We start from the raw sequence: 24,769 nt of genomic DNA on the forward strand, positions 1-24,769 counted from the left end.
TGCAATGGTTCAAAATTATTCTGACTGTCAGGATTTTTTTTTTTTTTTTCCAAATTTCAAGAAGCTTCTAATTCCTTTTCATTTCAGTTTTGGTCAAGGCCTGAAAGGCAATCATTAAATGAAACTTGTATCAGCTTTATTTTGATCCTTAACTCCTCTCTTAAATGAGCAGCTGGGAGACTGCTGGAACTAAAAAGCTTGTTGAGAAAAGCATTCCCATCCTTTTGTGAAGGTCCAACTACCTGAAAGTATTTGAAGCTGAAAAGTATTTAGGCAAATACAGAGTTCAATTTCCAGCATGTTTTGCTTTGCATCTTCACTTCCTACTTTTCCCTTCCAATCTGTTTAAATAAGCAAACAAAAATCTTGCTGTCAGGGCAGGATGCATGATCTAATCAATGTCTTCTATGTATCATGACCTATAATTTTCCAATTATTTCTTTACAGTTCATGTAGATTTAGTGTGGGACATGACTTTCTGTGTTTTGCCACAGGATGAACTACACTCCATTATCTAAAATACATGATGTAGAATCTCATTCCTCCTCAGTTTTCTTGCATTAAGATTTTTTCAGCCTTCAAAATATGTTACTTTCTTTTTATAAATATCTTAAGTGTGCAGGGTTGGTCTTCCTGAAATTAGTTTCCTAGAATATTGGAAGTTCTTTCTAACTTAGTGTGCTTTTTAGGCTGTTCAGTTACTTTAACTCAATGCTTCAGCTGAAAACGTAGTACTTGTAAGCAAAATAGCTGTTCTACTTCTGGGGTGTATTTGCAAACTGATATTAACCAATTATGAAATTCTTGAATTGATGGAGTTTCCCACTGACTCCTACTAAATTACTCAGCTTGGCCTAGTTGTTGAGACATTACTCCAGTTTTTCAGAGCTTGTTTGTAGCTGGAAATGTAACATGTTGAGTTTGCTTTCGAAGGGGACTCTGATACCTAGTGTTGTCATTACAGGTTTGTTACACACACATCAGTCTTTCTTTGCTGTAGTCTTGTGTAATATAAGTCTGATGGACCTCAACCAAATTGCACACCTTACTTATGTTTTTGCAACATTTCTTTGACGTACTTTAAGTGATCACACAGTCACTCATTTCTAACTCCCTTCTGAGAGCTATGCTCAGATAATACATATCTATTAGAAAATTGGTATTTTCTAATAGGTATTTTCTGGTATCTGTTTGCAAGCATTACTGAATCCTGAGCAGCTCATGCTTCCAAGGCCTTATTTTGCCATTTTGTACAAGCAGTAGGATGGAGTGCATATGGTTGGCATTAAGGTACTTGTTCCAGCCACTATAATCTATCCATACATGATAGTGATCATTATTGTGTGGTTCATGAAGTACAGTGTTCCCTTTGTCACATGTCCCTTTAGTTCTGCAGTTTGCAATGGCTGATGCCACCTTATGAGTCACTTGAGCTCAGGGTGCTGCAGGGCAGATTTGAGGACTTGGGTTTTTTTTTCCCTACAGTTCAGTACTTTGTCACTGCATGCATACATGGGGGCATGCTTCTCCCTCTGTATAACAGCATAAATACATGTATGTATATATGCTGGTAATGCAGAATGATGGTGGAATAGCAGCAATGAAGTACTGTACTCTCAGAATGATTTGTACAGTCAATATTTAATTATTGAAAAGTAGCAGGTCATGCCTTAGAAGCTCTAACCTGTTACTTAACTTGTGGTCCCTGCAGACTGCAAATTTAGCTCTGCCGTAACAGATGAACATTTCTTTGGTTTTGAGCGTCAAGAATTCCTGCTAGGTAAAAAACGCTAAGCAAAATTGCTCCAAGGAGATGGCTCTGCTGGATATAATTTTTGATAGAATACAGAGGCCTTTCTACCATGCTACCATGAAATGACTGAATACTACTTATTAATTTTTCAGGACAGCTGACGTTTGCAGAAATCATGGTTGATGGTAGTGAAGACCTTGGTTAGATTGACACACATCTTGCATAGGTATCTTTTTTTTTTTCTTCCTAATTCTTTCTAGTTTCAAAAATTATTAACTGCACCCAAATCTGACCAAAAGACAAAGTGGCTTTCTAGAAAAATTCCTTTGGACAAGGTAATTGTTAATTCTGACCATTTTAGAAAGGATTTTTTTTTAGCAGTTGAGAGAATTAAGACTTCACTACAGCAATCACAGCTTCAGCAGTCATCTTGCTTTTTCCTATTGCTTTTTCAGATGTGAATTAATACAAAACTTATGTCATGTTTTTGTAGCTACTGTTTTCTTATGTGAATTCAGTCAACAGTGCAGAATTTGCCTAAAGAATTGCAAGTCCCGTGGTGGTTCTTCAGAAATTATAAAGGACTAAACAATGTATTGCATTTTGACTGGGTGTAGCTTAGTACCTTTTTAAAAGAAGACTGTTCGAGATCTGACAAACAGATCTGGAAGAACTGAAGGGTTTTTTTCTTTCATAGAAAGAATTTAACTGTGTGTGTTTGACATGCAGGTCTAGCCCATTCTTAAAAATCTGTGAGAAAGGGAATATTGGATTTTCCATAATATGCTCTGTTTTCCTCTGTAATCTTTACCCTAGGACATCTTAATATTTAGTGTTTATATTGTCAGCTAAAAATCTACCTGGGTACTGCCTATCTCATCATAGCCTCTTAAAAAAGTTCAGAAAGTGTCTGTCTGTAGATATTCTACAATTTTTTGTTGCATGTCTTTAAGGGAGAATTGAAGATATGACAACATTTAAATGAAAGTGAATTCTACTTTATCAGTTCAAATTTAAAACTGGTTCCTTCAGCCTATAGTTACACTATCAATAAACTCTTTTCCTCTTTTTGTTAAAAAGATGCTGTACAGATTAAGCTCTGCAATTGAAGCAGTGCTTTCAGTGAAATTAAGTCCAACTTTATTACAAAATCATAATTGACTAAATATGTAAATTTTAGTGATCACTCTATTGCAAAAATTGAAAACGGGCTTTGTGGGGGGAAAAACACCAGTCTATCTTCTTTTGATACTAGTCAGTGGGGTGAGAAGTATTTCCCTGGAAAGTCAGGCTGGATTTTAATGCTTTTCTGCTGCCATGAGATGCAAATATTTGCAGAATTTTATCCTTCAGCAGTGTCATTAGGAAGGTGACCAGGTAGGTATTCATTGGTTCACAGATTACTGTGTATTGGTGAAATAACACTGTCAGAATTCCAAAATATTCTGGATATTTTCTGAGTCAATCTCCTAAAGAAGTTTTACTTTGTAACTCTAATTAAATTCTCTTTTAGCTTTAGTTAACTCTATTTTTAATCATTACATTGAATGTAAAGCATTAGTTAACATAAAGATGTCATGAAGTATTGTTTGTTTAATTTTATATTGTTATATTTGACTGAAAAACTATGTCTGATAACATTGCTCTGTTTCCCCTTATTCCCTATACACTGGGAAGGCAAGAAAAGGCCTACAACCTTACAAAGCATTTTAGGGACTTGCTAACAGCAGAGATTAAGTATTTCCATTAGACAAACCATATGTAAACTATGCACAGACTAAATGGACTGAAGCCAAGTTTTTCTGTTGGTAAATCCATAACCTTTAATCAAGGTGAAAAATCATCAGTCAGAGTTATCAGTCTGCTGTACTTGAGGCCTCTTCAGCAATTCCTTCCTGGAATACATTGCTATTGTATTGCAGTTTCTCTGGGAATTTTTTATTGAAAATGGTTTTTTAAGTCTGATATTAGTAACAGCCTTCATGAACAGTGTGAAACATTAGAAAGCTGTATATTCTTGAGAAGTTGAAGGGAAAAACTGAGGACATAAGAAAGTAGCTGGGTGTATTTGCCAAAATACCAATGTTGTCACAAATGGGAATGTTCTGCAGAGCACAGTTTAGGTTCCTTGCTTTTAGTCTTCTCTTTGCTGTTGGAAATATTCTGAGCACAAGGATTTCATTTAATCTTGTAATTGGTAGTTGGTTGACCATTCAGATTTAATAACTACCTATCATTTAAAGTAGTTTTTGTGTTCTCTTTCTACTGAGCTTCATTTAAGCATTTTTTGTCTCTGTGTGACCTCAACAGTAAAGTTTGATAACAAATAACCTTCCATATTATGATTTTCTTGGTCTTTAAATATATTTTTATGGTACACTGCGTAATGTACTGCATATTAGATAGGTTGAGTTGTTTTGGAAGAATTTTTTATTTTAAAAAAAATCAAAATAGCAAAACTGGCAGAAAGTCAAAAATATGGCCATCAGCTGAGGATGACACTATGACAATTGCCAGCAGTTTTGCCCCAGAGAGATGAGACAGGAAGGAAGTGGCTGTGTGTGGTCAAGTGGGGACCATCTTTATTTTTTTGTGCTTACTGAATTGTGGGGAACTTCAAAGATAACCATTGGCTTTTATGTTTGCAAATAACTCAAAAAACTTGAAGCAAGTCAGTGTGATATCAGACAAGTCATTATTTGAACAAGAAAACTTAAACTTGCTGTTTGTTGACTTTGCTTTAATAAGTACTCATGAGCAGTGCTGTGTTCACACACATTTGTGTAAGAAATGAGTCTGGGCAGCAGATTCAATATATGTAGAGGATCAAGGTTTATTTTGCTTGTGACTTGTCAGCTGTGACTGAAGATCATTTGTTTGCTGTTATTGGCAGGTAGCTATTGCAGTAGTAACTAGCACTACATAAATACAAATATAATAAACCTTTTTTCCCCCCCTCCTTCTTTTTTATAGGTAATGTACAAACGAATCCTGCAGCAAGCAGGTTTTATACAGTTTGCACAGCTTCAGTTCCTTGAAGCAAAAGAGCTCTTCAGGTAATTGTGTGACAAGAAATTTAATAATTTACCTTCTTTAAATAAGGAGTTAGTGTTTTTGGTTTGAAAAACTTAGTTGCTTGAATGTTTTTTGATGTAGATGTGAGTTCACTGTATTAAAACGGTTTTGTTGGGTTTAAGAACAGAGTGACATTGAAACACCTTTTTAGCTGAAGAGTTAATGCAGCTGATTTTTTTTTTTTTGGGGGGGATGCTAACACATAATAGCATTAAGAATTTGAGTGTTGTGTGTATGGAGATTTTTTTACTTTATGCCCATGAAGGTCAAGGTTTTATCACTGAGTCTGTGCTGTGATTTACAGCATGAACATTCCTTTGTTCTTTTTTTTTTTAATACTTTTAACAAAAGGTATAAGTTGAACATTAGTTACAATTTAAATATTACTGACACAATTACACTATTTTTTATGAGGATGTTGATACTGAATTTGCTTTAACACTTGTTCTGTTAGACCTTTTCCAGAAGATAGATTTGTTCTTGAAGTCTGTACTAACCTTGCCAATTTAGCCATTTCAGCAGTCACTTGTTTGTAAATTGACCTTGATATTCCACTTTCATTCAGAAAATGCTGCTTGTTATCTTTATTCTACCTGATAATTTCATTTCTGCTAGCCATGCCTCATTCTGTCATGCAGCACTGTCTTGTAGTTAGTGGAATGCATGCTGACCACATAAAATAACTCTCCTTGTTATCTGCTGAAATTCACTTTAAATCAGTTTAGAGTCTATGGAATAGGATTAAGGTTAGACAATTTTCAGTATACCATAAGCATATTTAGAGTGTAGGAAAAAAGTTGTCCTTGGATTTATGGAAATGCCTTGAGAAAAGTAAAGCTTTGAGGAATGTTGCTGTTAGTGAGGGACTTTGCCATTTTGCTTCCTGCTCACCAGTATAGTGAGAGACACTGGGCTTGGATGAACAGTGTACACTGAGAGAAGATGAGGGAATGACAGAAAAGGCCTGAACAGCATTTAGAGACAATTTGTTCTGGCCACAACCACTTCCTCTGTCACCTGGTAATTGTGGTCATTAGTGAACAACTTGCAGTCTTTCTCCACCCTTGTAATCTTTCAGACACTTTTGTATCTGAAGCAGAAGTACAAGTGGTGCATAGTTAAGACTATTTTAGGAGCAGTGAAAAGAGGGAAATGTATCCTGTGAGGGGTTATACCACCTTGTGGAAGGAGCCAGGATTGCTTATGCATCCTCCATCCAACTATCAGTCCATCTTGACAAATAAGCTTTAATGAATCGAACTGTGGGAGCTCCTCTATAGAAACAAACATGCTTCATGAGAAAATGTGCTGTCCAGCCACAAATTTTGCAGCTCAGGCAGCATCCCAGGGTGTGCCCTTCCTCTAAAAGCTGCAACTCTAAAGCAGAACAACAGTTCAGTTTTGCTGATGAATGAATTAATGATGTCTGCTCAGGGAAGAAAGCCAGAATAAGTTTCTGTGCTTTTCTTCTGTCCAGCAATACATAAACTAAACAGATTATTTTGGTGACTCTGAAAAAAACTTGTTATGGTAATTAGGTTCCTTGATTATCAGCCCTGGTGGGCACAGTGAGTTACAGTAACAGCTGTGTGTGCCCCGATACAGTCTCAGTCTTGTTCATTTTAAACTCACTGATGCTCACAGGCAAAAATGGGAAAGATAGTGGCAGTCTATGAAAACATTTCCTCCCATCCTAATGTGTTGCTCTGCAAATGTTTCAAACTTGTCTTAGAAATCACTTCAATCTTAATGTCAAAGGGAGACTTGGTATCTATCTGAGGAAAGAGGGATTTAAGCAGTGAAACTGGGTAGCAGCAGTACCTCAGAGATCTTGGTATAATATGTGGGCCTTCTTCTGGCTAAATATGAAGTGAGATTGTCTCACTACTTGGAAAATATCTGACAGTTACAGCGTAGCAGGGGGAATTATATTGGATTAAAGGTCTTCATTTTCTTGCATTATTACCCTTCTTGGGATAACCTTGTCAATAAACAGTTATATCTTATGCTAAATTCATAATTCTTAAAGAGTGGAACTTTTAAGAGGAATAATTTGCCAAGTTCCTCCTGGTTAATGCTGTTGCTTCTGAATACTGAAGAAGGTTGACAAAAAGGAAGACTGTAGTAGCTTTATTGAAACTCAAATAGTTCAACATAAGGAGGGTAATTTTCTTGAGCTAGATTCATTAGCCTTTAAACTGAGTGAGAAGTAACAGCAGGGCTTCTTTGGTCTGACAAATTCTGTTATAAGCAATAAGAGAATTGTGATTGTGTTACATAGTTGTGATTTATAGTTATGCTATTTCTCATTGCTATCATTAGGGTTAACAAACAGTGCTTTTTAGGAGGTCATTTGCTGGATTTTCCATGCCTTACTGAGACGTTTGGCAGCTGTCATAGGGAAACCAGTTCTCTTCTGTGTTTACTGGTTAGATATTATTTGCCTTCTGACCCACTGGATACTGGAACTTTTCTAAATTTTGCTGGTTTTAACAAATAAAAGTGTTAACTCTTTGCACAGTATTTCTCATCTTGGAAAGCCTATACAGAGAATTAGGTATAAGTCTCTTCTACACTGAAAAGGTTAAAAAAATTGCTGGTACTTGTACCTGGAGAAATAAAAAATAGGAATGATGTAGGTTTTGCATCTTAAATGTGATTCAAGAATATAAGCTTCCAATACAGCTAGTGGGATTTAGGCAAAACAGTAAACACTGTAGGCTTCTTTGGCATCTCTGGTACCTGTAGATACAAGGGTCTGAATTTAGATCTAAGTTTCCTTAAAACTTGTAGATTCTGCCTGTTGCATTGTTTATATATTTGAAGCCCAAAGAGAATTAATGCAGAATTGCTCAAAGGGAAGTTGCCTCACAACACTGATGTCTCAAGAGTTTGTTTTCTACTGTGTGCTAAGTTCCTATCTGTACTTTGCTGAGCTTGAGATGCTTGAAACTGAAGGCCCAGACATGTTTTTTCAAAAGAAATGAGATCCTTTGTAGCTGCTCTAAAAGAGTTTTGTCCAGATGTGATGGAAAGATCCACTAGACATCCACAAATCCCAGGAGCCATAAGCCCTGAGCTGAATGTCAGCCATTTGTGCAGGTGGGGTCATTGTTTAGTATTTGGTATTTTTCTGAAGAAGCTCAGGGATGATGTAGTTCTTTTAAGGAGGCTGCTTGACTGCTGCTTACCACTGCTGTGGGGAGAACAAAACTGTTCAGCTGAGCTTGAGTCATACCTGCTGAGAGAACCACAGGTGATTCACAGCCCAGGCTCTGGGCTAGCCAAAGTTTGAAGTGGATTTTCCTTTTGGAAACAGATCATCATTGAGGCCAGAATCTGTGAAGTCAGAGGTAAGGTAGCTGACTACTTCCTTATCTAGGAAAACTTGAGTGGTAAGATGAAAGGACTCCGAAGCTACTGTAGAAGTTGAAAAATGTTTTGAAACTTATTAAAAGTGGCATATTAAATACAGGATTTTTTAACATCATCTATTTCAATGGTCACAGTCTCCAACTCAAGCTTAGGGCCATCTCCAAATACTTGGCAGCATAGCTAGCAAGGGAATTGATGTTTATATTTTAATTTCTCCTGATTTATTAAGACTCATTTTTTCTGCACAAATTTTGAGCAGCCTGTGGATATTATTCAAATTGTGGGTTGGCTTTTGTTCTAAAACAAATCAGGGAAGATTCATTTGGATTGGAGGGGAAAAAATCTCCAAATAGGATTAATTTTCTAGTGTAATGCATCTCATATAATATATTTAATCTCAGGACTTGAAATTTCAGAGTAGTTGCAGTAGCTAAAACTGCAGTTAGGTTACTGTGATAAGTTCATACTGAAAACTCAAATATTCTTAGAACCATCAGGTCATGCAACTGACAAAACTTGCTACTTCTGGGTTATTCTGCCTCTTATCATAATGTAGATCTAAGAATTTCAAAGCCAAATCCCAAAAGAAGGATTAAAAGAAATTTCAACTGCAGAAATCTGTGAAGTAGACCTGAATGCTTTACCCTCTATTAGAGGTGGGTCTTTCTAGTGTGGAGGTGGGTTTTAGGCAGTAGGAGTTCTCTATACAAATTGGGAAAACCTGCTGTTCAAACCTCTCTTCAAGGGAAGGCATCCCAATTTTTTATGTTGTGGTTCTCTGTTGTCTGTGTTGCTACTCCTGTGCTTTGCAGTCACTAGGTTCTAGAAAAGAGGATGCTGCTTTTAAAATTGCTGCTGCTTCTTTCCCCCAAAATTTCCTTCTTCTGGTATAGATTTTTGCAGCCAAGGGACTGTATTCACTTGAAAGCCACATTCTAAATGGGGATTGTCGTGGTGATGGCTCCTACTAGTTCATATTTCCTGGATGGTTTTGGAATGGTGTCTCTGGCAAGAAGTGAACAATGCAGGGCATGCCTGTAGTGAAGGGATGAGCCTGTTTATGATGATCTTTCACAATTTATTGCCTGTAAAAATCTGCTGCTTTTCTAATTCTGTTTTATCATTTGTTTCTTTTTGGAATTCATTCCAATCAAAGTTGTGAAGAGAAAGTCTTTGAGTTGGCTGATCACCAGGTAGATAAGAATTATTTTTAAAAAGTTCTGTTTGCAACAAAATAACTAAACAGGGCTTCTTTTAGAGAACTATCAAGTTCATTTTGATTTTTTTTTCCAGCAACAGTCTTTCCTGCACTTCAGTAATGTTAATTTTTAAATGTGAATTCTGAATAAAAACTTTGACAGTGAAGTAAAATACTATAAAATATCCTGATGTTTTGCTGTTCTTCTAAAGCAAGGCCTGGAAAGAAGGTTCACTCTAGCTGTGAAAATTAGGGACTGTTTGCTATGTGTGAAAAAAAAAAATTCTTCTGTCACATGCATTCTTTAAAAGCTTGAGGAATTTCAATCTAGGCTGAAAGAAAAATGTTTTTTATGGCATATCTATGTTACAACTTGCTGCTGAATAAGAGTATAGGGTGTCCTTCACACCTGAAGTGGAAAAGCCACTCCAGAGGAGCCTCCATAGATGTACACCCAAGACCTCTGCCTGTACAACTGACTTACTGGCTAAATGGATGCATAATCAGTATCCGTGGTTTGCTTACAGAATCTCTGTAAGAAGAGAGCCAAGTGAGGAATCTGGTGCTTTTCAGGCTTGGGGAAAGTGTTTTCATCATGCATACACATGTTCTGAAAGCTTTAGTTTTGTACAGGAAGTTGCTGTTTTCCCTGGAATTACACTGACACAGTCTTTGTGGCTTGGCTGAAGAGGTTTGGGTTTTTTTTGGATTTTTTTTTTTTTTGCTACTATCAGTCTAGGTCAGTCCTAGGACTGCTGTAGGACTGTTCAGCTGATTTTTGTATATGCCAGAGAACAGCTGTGGAAGCTCAAAAGCAAAAGGCTGGCCAGTCTATGAATTCTCAGAGCTTTCAATGTCTAGAGGAGGAAGAAGAATGATAAATAAAAATGTAGCAAAAAATATTCCAGAATGTTAGTGTTACATGTTAGTGTCCTGACTCTAAGCATATGTGAGCACACTTTTTTTTTTGTGCCTATGTATACTTTTTCTTTCTTTTTGCTTCATCTAGTTTGACACTGTAATTGCAGAAGCGGCCAGCTTGATGTCCGGGAGCTGATCTCTCTGTACCCCTTCCTGTTGCCTACTTCCTCTTCATTTATCCGGTCCCATCCTCCTCTGCACGAGTACGCGGACCTGAACCAGCTGACCCAAGGGGACCAGGAGAAGATGACAAAATGCAAACGATTCCTCATGAGTTACTTGAATGAAGTCCGCAGCACTGAGGTTGCAAATGGCTACAAGGAGGATATCGACACAGCTTTACTCAAACTGTATGCAGAGGCAAATCATGAAAGCCTGCTGGATCTCCTAGTTTCAGAGAACTTCTGTCTTTTAACAGATAGTGCTGCCTGGCTGGAAAAACACAAAAAGTAAGTGGGTTATTTTATTATTGCACCTTCTAGACCAAAGGGAAAGTTGCCTTAGATGCTGTTATTGAACAATGTGTTTGAGTACTTGTAGTTCCTGTCCTTACACTTGTCCAAAAGGCAACTCAGTCTGAATTAACATTGTTAGTATTTAAAAATGTTGGTGAAAAGCTATTACTTGACGGTCTAAAGTAAAGGAAATTCATTCTCTTATCCTGGTAAATGCAGAATTCTACATGAAAGTTTCTGTATCCAACACAAAAAGAAAGAACTGGTACAAGTTTGGGAGAAGAAAGTTAAATGTTTGCCCTTGAGATAATGGGAGAGTGGAATGGCAGCAGTAGTTGTACACAGACAGAATGAAAAGATGCCTTAAAGCATGCAGTGCCTTAGGTGAAAGCTATTAACCAGTTAGTGGCTTTAAAATTGCAGTTGCTTGGTCAGGGAAAGAGCTCCTACTTCTGCATTGCAAGCTTTCTATATTCCGCTGATTGACCAAGAAGAGGTTCCTTAAGATGACTGCAAATGACTTCAAACCAGAAATGCCAGCAGGCAGAGAATTAATCATTAAGCAGGAAACATTAGATAGTAAATGTGTAAAATATAAACTCCAGCCTTAGGCAGTATGTCTGTTTTTGTTTCCATTTCTTTGGCTTTAAACTGTCTGGTGCAGTAGTAGCAGCTATAGTAGTGAGGAAGACTCTAATCATGATTATATTTGGGGTGATTTAATTTATTTCAGGTGTTTTGTTAAAACCTTTTGGTAAGTGTGGTTTGCATGGCATACTTTTGCAAGTGTGAATTGAATGAATGTTAGAACATTGTTCCATGAGGACAGCCATTACAGAACTGGGCTGTATTTTTCTTAGAGTACACAAAAACCACTCTGAAGTTGCACTGTACAAAGCTCTTCTTTGCCTGACCTGACTCCATGCCATAGTAAAGAAAAAAGTTTCTGATAGTAAAACAGAGTTTTAAATAAACACATAATAAAATATGATTTAATGACAGCTGATGAGCTATTGGAGGATAGTTCTTGGAGGTGTGTGTAATGTCTGTACATGAAATTGACAAATTGACAGAACAGCATAGGAAACACCTCTAATTGGGCACATACTTGGTGTAAGTTGGATCTGGTAACCACAAACTGTCTTGAGGACAGGAGTGATGGAGACACTTTTTCAGGGCAGAACTTCTCTCCTTTGATTCATAAAAACTGCCTAGAGAGACTTGTTGAAGTATAGACATGACCATGTACATGTCATTGTAAGCCGTTCTTTGTTGTACTCTGTGCTAATCAGTCCATAATGAAATTAGTGGGAAAGTTCTAGCAATTTTAATATTCTCTTCTCTTTACAGGTATTTTGCACTTGGTCTCCTGTATCACTACAATGGTCAGGATGCTGCAGCACTTCAGGTTAGAATAAAGCTTTTAGTGTCACCTGAAAACCATTCCAAAATACCATTTTAGCTCTGAGAGAAAAATCTGAGATCTTAATTTATCTGTTTGAAAAGTTGTGATACGTGTGTGTACGTATGTGTGTGTTTATAAGAAACTTGAAACTTATGCTAAGACTTCCTTGAATAAATTAATATGCTAGATGTGAAAAGTCTGAGGAGCTTATTGAAGTTGACAGCTATTTAGATTCTTGTATGATCTTTTTAAAGCAAAACTGTACATACCAGAACATATGTTTATTCTCCTAAAAGATGGACAAAAATGCTAAAATATTCAAGAAATCACTTTAAAATATATTTATGACACTCAAGGAGCATGCCCTGTGCTGATTGATCTATATACACACAGCAAAACAGAATTGTATTCTCATGGCAGACACTGACAGCAACTGAGAGTTATTTGCTTTCCCGGTGATGAAGAGTGAACACATTCTGCAAGATGTGTGGGTTTCAGATGGATTAGTAATCCCTTTGGGGACCTTCCATCTCATGTCAGTAATACTAGGAGTGGCCTGGACACTGCAGACTAAATATCCAGTATCTTAAGTTTGCCTTACTGTGCAGCTTTTTGAGCACATTATCATGTCAGTTATATAAATAGTAATCATGGCCTGAGAAGAAAACAAGTAAGGGCAACAAAAAACATATTTGTCATGTGCAAGAAATCTTGGAAGAATTTTGATGCTGCAAAAAACAAGGTTTATTGTTAAACTGGTCTGCTAGGTGTAGCACATTTTCATTCCAATTATAATGTATATAAAAATAATATATGGTACTTGTAGTTCTTCAGTCAAAATGAAAGAAAAGCAGGAAAACAGTTTTTCTTCTAATTTGCTTGTATAATTTGCTTTTAATCTTGCACACACAGAACACATGAGAAATATACCATGCATTGGAGAAAAGGACTTTTGATAAAAGCTTTCTTTGTGATTAGTGTACCTCCATTAGTCACTCTCAGAATAAGAGCCCACATGATATGGGGTCTGAACTGGGTGAATATGGCAGATGCAAGAGAAGGCCGTGGTGGCAAAAGTGAGTGACCAGCAACGTTCCTTGCAATTGCAGTTCTTGTCAACGCCTTGTAATTCCACACACCTTGGACTAAGTCTTTTAGTAGCTGAGATAAATTTTGAGCTGGAAGAGCTAATACATGTTTTAAGCACTTTAATCTGTGTGTTTTTGTTGCAGTTATGGGTGAAAATAGTTGATGGAGACATTCAAGATTCTACACGTTCAGACCTCTATGACTACATAGTAGACTTCCTTACATTCTGCTCAGACCAAGAGCTAGTGTGGAAGTACTCTGAATGGATTTTACAGAAAAATGAAGAGGTTTGTGGCTGATACGCTTTCAACAGAATATCAATATTTCCCTGCACTGGCGTTTGGGTTTTCCTTAATGTTGGTTTTTCTTGATAGCTGATTGGACCTTTTGCAGAATATTTAATGCCAGTTAAATAGTGATCAGCAGAAGAAAATTTGGAGGTTTCTCAATTTATCCAAGTCCCTCTATTAGCAAGTGCTAGTGATAATTGCTTCTTTTTATTCTGAAAACTAAGTTTAGGGCATGAAAAACATGCATTATGGCATGTCTTCTGTTTTCTTCATATTGAGTAAGATAATTTTCAAATCTTAAAATAAATAAATAAATCACATGGCAGGTTAGCTGTTGCTGCTGCTTCTTATTTTAAAGGGGATGGGTGGTATCTGTGTATATCAGGACATGGCATAAATAGCCTCTATTCAAGACAAAATTTCATTGCTGGAAGAATTAACTTAATCTGCCAAAATAAAAAAAAACCCAAATTCTGCGATATGTGATGCTGATCAGACAGTCTGTGCTGTTGGAACTTGTCACTGCCTGATTTATATTAATTTAAGCATAGCTATTTTGTGTAGTGGCAGATTTCTAAGCTTTTGGTTTGGTAATTACAGAAGTCTCTTGCTCTGTCTATATCATCACATGTGAAAAGGCTTAAAACATTCTGGTCTCTAATTTGAGCTTTCCTGCTGCAAAGGCTGAAGTCTCTTGTTCTATTGTGCAAATCCATTCAATGGGTTTGCACAACAGAACAAGAAAACTTCCATTTCTTGTGGAAGTTGTGCCCAAGCCAAGGCTTATAGGCTGGACAATGTATACACTACAAATTGAAGTAGTGCAGATAGGAGTGAGTGAGATCAAGATAAGCACAGGGTAGTGTAATCCTGTGGTGTTGAGCAGGGTTTTGTGTTTATTTTCCTGAATAATGTATTAACAATAGTGCTATTCCTTATTCATTTTAAATATTTATTAAATAAAATAGGTGCCATTGAGTTCCTAAATGCATTAAACTCTTTCTAGGTTGGTGTACAGATTTTCACTAAAAGGCCTTTGGAAGAACAGGAGAAAAACAACATTAATCCAGAAGATATCATCAGTTGCCTTAACAAATATCCTAAAGCACGTGTTAAATATCTAGAACATCTAGTACTGGAAAGAAAAATACAGGTGAGTTCTGTGAGAATGCTAAAAGTAGGTATAGGATTCAGAATGCAGATTATGATCAACAGGACTGAAAATAGGCAATGTCTGTCTGGAAGGCATAGGCATAATGCAAAGTCTTTCAAGTGTACTCAGAGTAGAGCAGGAGTGTTTTTAAGATTAAAGTAAAAGATGAGGAGTGGATACCTTCATTATTTTGAATTTTTCAGTGCTTGTGATAGCAAAACAATTGCTTGTGTACCCTCAGACTTAAGGGTTTTTTTTTTTTTTTTACATCTGGTTATTGCATACTTTTCTATTTCACTGTTGAGGCTCAAATCTTCTTCTGGTAAGATCATAGAAAATGATCAACAACAGGTTGAGCAACTGCTGATCCTATTGCACTGTGGCAGCAATATGTTAAAGTTGCTGATTCAGTGTTTTACAAGTAAGAATGTTTTATTCTGTCTTTCTAGAGAGATTTGAACAATAATCAAGTTAAACCATGCACCCCTCACTAGAATTCCAAACCACTCTTGATGTGAATGCCCAAAAGATGCATTCACAAGTCCTAAGTGACAGTGTGTTACACTTTTGGGGGTTTTAGCTCAATGCAAAAGCAGCCAAATATTGTATTTGGCTATGAAACATTTTAAGCACAGAAACTCTTTAACCCAGAAATAAAGCAAAGAAATGAACATTGAAAGATCACTGCAGAGCTGATGGTCAGTCACTAATTCACATTCTCCAAATGCATATCAGATCAGTGTTTTTCCCTTATTGGTGTCACAGGTGTGTTACACCATGACTGATGAATATACTTGTCTCTGATGTCATAGATTTTTCCAAACAAAGTTTTTGAGTTAAACACAGCGCCTTGTAAAATATTTGTGAAAATATTTTACAATTAAATCTACCTGCTAGTAAAAGCTGGGTTATAAATCAGTTTGGTCTTTAAAAATTACAAAGCTATTGTGAATGATTTTGTGAGAATGTTTAAAACAGTCAAATCATCAGCTTATTTTCATAAGCTTTCATTTTTTGTGGATAACAAAAAAAGCACTGTGCCTTCAGAGTGCTTTTCCACCTCTGGTGGCTTTCTCAGATTTTATTGCAGAAATAGAAAAGGTCAAAGAACATACCTGAATATGAGGAATCCTGTATTTACAATGTAATTTGTGAGGCTGCTCAGAATTAAATTATCTATCTGTATGGATAAAAAACGTTGTGATTAATTCAAATTAAATAAGTTAAAACACATTTCTATGTAATTAAGTAAATATTCATCATTGTTATTGCTGGAGCCAAGAGATTTGTAAACTAAGCTAACATTGTTCTCTTAATCTGTAGAAAGAAAAGTACCATACTCATCTAGCTGTCTTGTACTTGGAGGCAATACTTCAGCTAAAATCTGTGACAGATAACTGTACAGAAACGACTGAACTGCTGTTGAAACTTCGCAGTCTGCTTCAGAAATCTGATCTTTATAGAATTCGCTTTATTTTAGGTAGGTTTCATGTTGTCTGTTATAAATGCTGTATGTGATTTCCAGCTGGAAACAAAATCATAGTCCTCTAAAGGATAGAAAACTAAAAGATCTAAGGTTTCTGTGCTTGTTTGATAGGCTGTATTTCTAACAAACACAGGTTAATTTAGAAGGCATATGTGTTGGTGTTGTCCTTGGTCTCCATAGCTCCAATGGCATATTTGCCACTGCACCAGAGACAAAATACCAATTGGCCAGAACAAATACCTACATACAATTTTCTTAATAGCCACCTTCTTTTTAATGATGAGCATGGAACTTGTGCATGACATGACATGGCAATCTTTTACAAATAAAAGACAAGTTTGAGGAATCTAATTGCCAAGGACTTGTTACCCATAACCCTGAAACTCACTCTGGGGTTCATGTTAAATAAAAATAGAAGCATCTTTTAAAGTGAAAAGTGCAACATACTGTTGGTATTAGGCAAGCAACAGTTGAGCGAAATATTTTCCTTATTCAGTGCTTATAATGGTTAATTTTTAATGTTTCACCCACTGGAATGCAAACATACAGTGCAATTAAGCAAGCCAAGTGTTTAAATCTTCTCTGGTATGGAGGATTATGGCTGGAGAATGATGGAATAGTGGATGAAAGGGAAGTGACTTGTTATTGAACTGAAAGATGTGGAATGATTTTTTTGAAATTCAGTGGGAAAAAATCCAGTGTAAGTGGAAATAAAACTTGCTGAGTATCAACTAAAATGATATACCAAAGTTTAATGTTTCCTTTCTTTTTCAGGCAGCAAAATGTTATGTGATGGATACTGTACAAATAGAGCACAGTCATTGAAACACTTGTTCTTTTTCATCTTTTAGTCAATTTTCAAACAAAAATTTCCAGGCAAGAGTTATAAAATGGATTATTCTCTTGAAATCCATGTGCTCCAAAATAAAGGATTTCTTACATGACAATTCTTATGTTACATGAAAGTGAGATCAGTGCAAGCTAGTGTGTTCCTCCCTGATAACCAAAACATTTTGGTGAGAAAAACATTGTATTCCCATGCATTTTCCATAGGCCTATACCAAATCTTTATCACCTTTACAGTAATTAGATGATTTTCTACTTTATTTTGAAATGCCAGATGAACTTGCCATTCTACCTGCCTATTGCTGACACTTAAACTTTAAACTGGATTAAGGGTTTGTAGTGTTCTTTTCTTAATGGGAAGTACTATTGGATTTTTATTGTCTTTTATGGAGTTTATTCTGTGACCTCCTATAACATTGGGAAAAGCAGAAGTTAAAAATATTGCAGCTTCATCTTACAGTTTTTTGTGCATGGTAGCAGTGTCTGCTAAAATTTAAAAGGTGTCAGTGACAGTGGTTGATCACCTATTATTTAGTCATTTCTTTGTCCCATATTTTGTGGTGCTCTTTTGTTAGAGATGTGTTTCCATACATCTGAGCATTCCTGTACTTACAAGCATCTGCTTTCTCTATAGTTGCACTGGCTGGGAGAGGGAGCAGTTGTCTCCTCCACTGAGCAAATATTGCCTTGTTTCTCACTTAACAGACAAAATCCAGGGCACAGACCTTCATATGGAAAGTGCAATTTTATATGGGAAACTAGAAGAACATGAGAAGGCTTTGCATATCCTTGTCCACGAGTTGAAGGACTTCCATGCTGCTGAAGAGTACTGTATGTGGAACTCAGAGAACAGAGACTTGCAGTACAGGCGGAGGCTTTTCCATATGCTGCTGTCAGTGTATTTAACTCCAGGCACTTCGGACTGTGCGCTCGTCATGGCTGCTGTGGATCTCTTGAATAACCACGCTGCGGAATTCGATGCAGGTCTGGTTTTGCAGGTGGTGCCTGACAGCTGGTCAGTGCAGCTCCTGTCCCCATTCCTGGCTGGAGCAGTGAGACAAAGCATTCACACAAAAAGAATGACTCAGGTGGCACTTGGGTTAGCACAAGCTGAAAACTTAATCTACAAGCATGAGAAGGTAGGTTACTGGGGTGCTTTTAAATAAAAGCACTTGGAAGCCTTATAGTTGAGTCCTTTGATATACAGTAATCAAAAGAAGTTTGAAGAATTAGTACAAAAGCTGTCTTCATGTCTTTGGCATTTATTAGAGTTTGGTGGGGGTTTTTTTTTGTTTTTTTGGGTTTTTTTGCCATGACTACTAGCTTCAAAATTAATTATATGTTTTCTCTGTAAAACAAAAGGGAAAGTAGGGGCCTTGAAATAGGAATAACCTTGGTGAGCTCCTGGGCTGAATATGAAGTGAATCTGGGATTTGCAGATTTAAAAAGTTCTTGCAGAAACTTTAACAAGTGTCAGTTAGCATTTCTTTCACCAGGAGGGAGTGTCAGAATTTTCAATTCAATTTTTTTTACAGTGTCACCTGTCAAAATTTGTTAAAAATTATCCAGCATTTAGTATTAATTGAAGCTTGTTAGTAGATTTTGTTAATGGTAAATTCAGTTGTGAAGTTTTCTTCTATTCCTAGCTAGGACAGTGTTGCTTAGAGTTCACAGCAGATCCTTAAAATTATTTTTGTTTTATTCATTTGGTTTAGTTGCAATTATGCTCCATCATTTCCCTTCCTTTCTTGTTAGATTCACATTTGGAATTTTTTCCCCCTCTCTTTTAGGTTAAACAAAAAGGAGCCCCGATTCTTCTTTCAGACAAAAAGGTGTGTCAGGTGTGCCAAAATCCTTTCCGCGAGCCTGTGTTTGTAAGATACCCAAACGGGAGTATGGCCCACACGCACTGTGCTGCAAACAGACATCTCAATTCCAATGTGACTCATCACTCTCCCAGCTCCAGCAATCAGACTTGAAATATTCCCACAGTTCCCATGACTTACACCCCATTGAAAGTGGGCTGGAAAGAAAAAAGTGCAGCTACTTTAAGTATAAATCAAGATGGACAGCTAGTTTTTGGGTTAATGGGAAGACTTCCAGTAAATATAAAATACTGTTACTTATCTTTTTGATTTCTAATGAATGTAGATAGAAAATTCACTACTACACATGGAGAGGTGCAAATATGGGCTCTTCTGTGAATAGGAGTAAACACTTAAGAGAAAAGGAGCCTTTTCTTCACAGTGAGGATGAATGTTATGGAGTGAAGGCAAACAGTCATTTTAAGAACTGTCACTTTGCACTGACTGTGGTATAAGTTTGTGGAGGGGAAGATGGCATTTATTTGAGTTGGAATTCTTGAAGAGTGATGGGACAAGATTGGCATCATGCAGCTTACTATGAAGACAGAGATCTGCATCGATTTTAGTGCTTGCTGCAGCATGTCTTCTTTTGGGCTGGATTATCTTCCACAGGATCACATTATTGACTTCAATTTTTTTGCTCTGCAAAATGTTGGCTTTTGATGCACTTTTCAGTACCTCCCTCCCATCCACCTACTATATGGAATTTAAATATAAGCACTGCTCTGTTAGGTTTCTGCTCCTGCAGTTACTGTAATGTACTGAGTGGAAACCAATAACCTCAATCACACAGGTGAGCTTGGAAGAAAACAGGAAGAAAGGTTGTCTGATCAGACTGTAGTCACTTTTATATGGGGGAAGAGGCCCTGACTTTAATACTGATTTATTTATTAATATGCAAATATGATGTACATACAGTTGAATAAATTGATCTTATCATTCTAGCATTTCTTTGGAGGATTAAGATGTAGCTGATACATAAATGTACAGGTGATGTGCTAAATGTTTGCTTTAACATAACTTAGGCAGGTTGGAACTCCACAAAAATAGGTTTTAGTGCTTATGGATGACTTTGTGCAATCAAAACCACAGAGAGAAGGTATAAAATTATAAGAAATCTACAAAAGTGCACTACAGGGGTACTGGGTTTTTTATATTCTACTAAATATTCTGTGAACTAAAATTTTTCAAATAACACAAACCCCTTACTTAACTGCCCTCATATGTATTCACATTGTTATTTAACCATTTTAAAGAAGTTGATTTAAAAGATGTAGCTTTCCCCAAGAGAGGTTAAAAAAATGACAACTTTAAATAAACTTAAGTATTGCAAAGTGAAAGCATTTCTTTGAATTCTGTGAAGCTCTAATAAATACCAGGCTTACTGACCCACATGCAGTTGAGTTAGTATGGCTGCTCCCTGTTTCAGAATTCCAAATCAGTGGAGGCTTTCAGGAAAATGGCATGCTTGGTCCTTTCTAGAATCACAGAATAAGCTGAGTTGGAAGGGATGCATCAGAATCATGGAGTCCAGGTCCTGGCCCCACACAGGACACCCTAGAGTCACACCATGGGCCTCAGTGTTGTCCTGATGCAGCCTCATTGCACAGAAAGGCTGGCTTAGGAAGCTGCCTTCTACGTACAGTGCTGCCTCCAAGAAGGGGCAGCCAGCCCTCATCCAGGGGAAGAAGATATCCATCTCTTCTCACAGAAACATGCACTGGTTTGGGGTGAAAGGGACCTTAAAGACCATCTATTCCAACCCCCCTGCCATAGGCAGGGATACCTTCCACTAGACCAGGTTCTTCAAAGCCTCATCCAACCTGGTCTTGAGCACTGCCAAAGATGAGTTGTCTACAACTTCCCTGAGCAACCTGTGCCTGTGCCTCACAACCCTCAGAGTAAAGAATTTCTTCCTGATATCTAAATTTGCCCTCCTTCCGCTTAAGGCCATTGCCCTTTGTCCTATCACTACATGCATCTGTACAAAGTCCCTCTTAAGCTCCCTTGCTGTCTCCCCTCAGGTTCTGGAAGGTGCTATAAGGTCTTCCAAGAGCCTCTCTCCAGGCTGAACAGCTCTCAGCCTGTGTTCATAGGAGAGGTGCTCCAGCCTGTGATCATCATTGAGGCCTTACTCTCGACTCATTCCAGCAGTTCAACATCTTTCTTGTATTGTGGGTCCCAGAGCTGTACTCAAGGTGTGGAGTACTTTGCTTTAAAGGAAAAGACCTTTAAATCTTTCTCCTTGCTGATTTTGAAATTGGGAAAGTACAACTGTTGTGCTGAATTTTTATTTATTTTTGAAAGCCCAAGTGAGGAATTTTGTAGTGCTTTGTACTAAGACATGTAAGTCGCATTTAGTGAGAAGCACTTCAGAAGTGTGGGCATTTCTGACTCAGTTCTGGCATGAGTGATTCTGCTGTGGCACTGGTCTAAGCAGATTATCTTGTAGTCGTGGGTTTTGAACATTGTGTATGCAACTGGCAGTAATGGTATAGAAAAATTTGTAGTCCCCTGTCCTCAAAATACTTGCTGATAAGAGTGGAAGTGATTTTTATGAAGACCCTATAAACCTTTTGTGTACACTAGCATGCATTTCTTACAAAATACTTTCTTTTGCTGCCAACATCCTAAGTATGCTCTTTTTTTCTATTTAGTAAAGGGATACTAAAACAGACCCCTCTCCATGCTTTAGAGTAATTTTAGCCACTTAGTAGTGATGAACTACTGCTGCAATGGAATAAAAATCATATCATTCCAGACTTCAGGAAAGTTCTTAGTTGCTATTGCAAGAAAAAGTATGTCTATAAAAGATTAAATAATTCTTTATTAATATTTGAAGATATGTACTTTGGCTAAAATGCAGCAAAACCAATAATTGTACATACCAAACAAATACAGAAATCAGAATAATGCAAGTCAGCATTTTTGCAATAAAAATGTGGTTGATATTTAGGTTGGGGGCATCTAGTTCTTTGAAGCCAAGTCCCCCGAATATGTGGACTGGAAAAATTGATACATTGTTACCTGTTACTTTGTTAAGTTTTATACTAGAACTCACTTGAATGAATTAATATGGAAATCCCACAGTAACGAACGGAAAAAGCAAACAAAGCCAATGTGAGGCTGAGGCAGAGCAAGAGCTCAGCAGGGAGGTGGCAGGTGGATGATGCTTTTCCTCTGTGTGTCCAGCATGTGAGCAACAGGGAATATTCCCAACCAGAGAAGATGTCAGCCCACATCAGAGTGCTCTGTGGTGTTCTGGGCTTGGTCACCAGGAAATTTATGAAAGGTCTGCATTCAAATTTCCTTAGGTGGGACAACTGAACAGCCCTTGGGTAAGAAAGCTTCATTCTGGAGAACCCGAGTTCAATCCTGCTTTTGTTTTGGCACTCAGTTTGGTGATTCTTGGTTTATGTACCTGAAATCCTGGGCCAGCATTGCTACTGTGGTTAGTTATGGCTGCAGCAGCACAGAGGGAGTGAACAGGGAAGGAACCAGATTTGGGTAACTAATTGCTGACTGCATATGTGAAGGAGGAGAGGCAGGAAAGCAATATTTCTCTGACCATTCTTCTAGTTTGGAAACAAATGCTTTTTGGGAGTTAAAGCTTGATGTGATCTTTTTATCTCCAGTTAGGGAGATAAGTGGTGTCTAAGACCTGCCCTTGGAGAGTGGAGATTCTGCCAGAGTATTTATTCTTAATTTAGCTGTTGCTAAATTATTTGAAATTCATCTCCCTCACTTTTTCCAAAGAGTCTCCTCCAACTTTGTATGTGTCTAAACTGAAACAGTAGTGGAGATTTTTTTTAATGTGACATTGTGTCTGTGATTCAGGACATAATATGTGAGATTAGTCTCTCACACTGATGCCTCTGCAGATATCAAGACACATTTGTCTAACATGTAACCTCCAGTTACTGAAATATTGCAGCTCTGACCTTTCTTTTCAGTCATTCACTGCTACAGATGATGGTACATACAAAAAGCACTTGTTAAACTTTCTTCTACGCTTTCATATCTCCACGCTTCCATAGGTAAAAATTACCTATGATGTGTGTATGTCATCATACACTGTTTTTCTCTCAGTCAATAAAAGGAAAAATACTAATTCAAAAAATTACTCAGAATCTGGCACTCTGCTCAAAATAAGATTCATGGCTGTATATTCATGAGAAAGAATTCAGTTACATCTTCATTTCTTTTGTGTAAGTGGATAAGTTGTCACATTGAGATCAGTATTCTTGTAACATTGTCAAAGCCAGGGGAAAATAAGCATTTGGGGGTTGTTACACAGAGCACACCAGAGATACCTATGAACTGACTTGTTCAGGCAGCCACTACTGAGGTGGCTCAGGTGTGCACAGGATTCCAGGTTACAATGAGAACTTCTCTCTTTGCTCCCCTTGCTCCCAATCTCCAGAAACTTTCCAGCCTTTGTTACCTGATTGTCACTCTTCTAGCACTTAACTGACATGGGTACAAATCTTGAGAGGTCTGGGGGACTTGACTCCTGAGCAGATCTGTCTTCAGTAAAATGTCACTTTTTTATTCAGCCACATGAAGCCCTAGTAATGTGAGCTGTGGAAAGGTGATGGTAGGGATGGAGTATGTGTATGCTTTCTGAGAACTTTATTACATGTTTAAACACACGAGCATTATCCTGACTGCTGAGTCTTTATAGCAACATCTGTTCTTCACAGGACTTCTGTCCTGAAAGACATTAAAAATATATTGTTTTATGCAGTTCTATCAAGAAGTACATTTTTATTTTATAACTCTTCCTGGTTTGCTGCAGTCTCTATTCAGCATGGCTCTAAGTGTTTTATTAACATCCTGCTGTTCATAACAAGCAGCAACTAATACATTTTCATTGTGAGCTCTCTTCCTATTGCCTATATTAGCTAATTAATTTTTCTCTTGCTGTACAACACTTTGGGGCTTATGCCTTGTGAACACTGGTAATTAAATGTGCTGCTACTTTTTAAGGGAAAAGAAGAAAAGATAATAATGTTCTGTAATGTATGATTGATTTCAAAATTGAAGTTCCCCTGCAGTAAATTTGTTCAGATGGAAGTTTGTACCGTTAAGGCTTTTGGACTTAGTGGTTATATTGGTGAACATACACAGCAGTATGTGGAATGTACAAATGTATAAATATGACAATTTTTAATAAAATCTTTTAAATTACATTCGTTATGGATTCATATATACACAAACCCTGGAATGTAAATGTCCAAGTGAAGGGAAAGGATTATCTACTGATGAGTAGAGGATTCATCAGGGTGACTGACAGAGGGGTCAGATCCCTGACATGTGGAAGTGAGGCTGGTGCTTACATACTCTGCAGAAGGCAGCAGTGTTGGTGTTCCTCATCTTCCTCCTCACCACTCAGGACTAATGGCCCTGGTTTCAGGGCCAAAGGACCAGCTGCTCTCCAGTTCCACCACAGTGGCACTGTAGGATAAGGAAGCCCCAGGAAAGGAAGGGTGGTAAGGGCTGGTAAAGAGTGTGGTAAGTCAAAGAAACTGATGTGATCTCTGAGGGGAGTGAGAGAGGAATGCAAAGGAGAAGTGCAGAAAAGGAGAATTTAGGGCATGGAGGTGTGACCTAATTCAGCTGCTCTCCAGCCCCACTCTGCCAGGCAATGCAGGCACTGGCAAGGCTGCAGGCATCCCCTGGATGCTGAGGGCAGGTTGTGTGCACAGCTTAACTGGGCATCCAGCAGGGCAAAAATCCAACACAGTCAGAGCTTCAGGGAAGGGCTCTTGTTTTGAAGTTCAGGTCTGTGATCACTTGGCTGGGTGTCTACAGCCCTATCAGGTAAAGTTTGTTCCTCTGGCTGAAGTGAAGGCTGT

The 24,769-nt window shown here is 37.6% G+C and overlaps 1 protein-coding gene across 1 annotated transcript in view; it reads left to right on the plus strand.

Moving 5' to 3' along the window:
• The window catches only part of TGFBRAP1 (transforming growth factor beta receptor associated protein 1), a 36,624-nt gene extending 12,521 nt beyond the window's left edge, over positions 1–24,103 (plus strand). Inside the window, exons 5-12 of the mRNA XM_053935098.1 lie at positions 4,727–4,809; positions 10,430–10,771; positions 12,128–12,185; positions 13,415–13,558; positions 14,568–14,714; positions 16,038–16,194; positions 17,752–18,185; positions 18,837–24,103. Coding sequence (XP_053791073.1) covers positions 4,727–4,809; positions 10,430–10,771; positions 12,128–12,185; positions 13,415–13,558; positions 14,568–14,714; positions 16,038–16,194; positions 17,752–18,185; positions 18,837–19,025 — 1,554 coding nt within the window. The 3' untranslated portion in view covers positions 19,026–24,103. The remainder of the gene's footprint in view (positions 1–4,726; positions 4,810–10,429; positions 10,772–12,127; positions 12,186–13,414; positions 13,559–14,567; positions 14,715–16,037; positions 16,195–17,751; positions 18,186–18,836) is intronic.
• The last annotated feature ends 666 nt before the right edge of the window (positions 24,104–24,769 follow it).

This window comes from Vidua chalybeata, chromosome 2 (genome assembly GCF_026979565.1).
Source record: "Vidua chalybeata isolate OUT-0048 chromosome 2, bVidCha1 merged haplotype, whole genome shotgun sequence".
Classification (NCBI taxonomy): domain Eukaryota; kingdom Metazoa; phylum Chordata; class Aves; order Passeriformes; family Viduidae; genus Vidua; species Vidua chalybeata.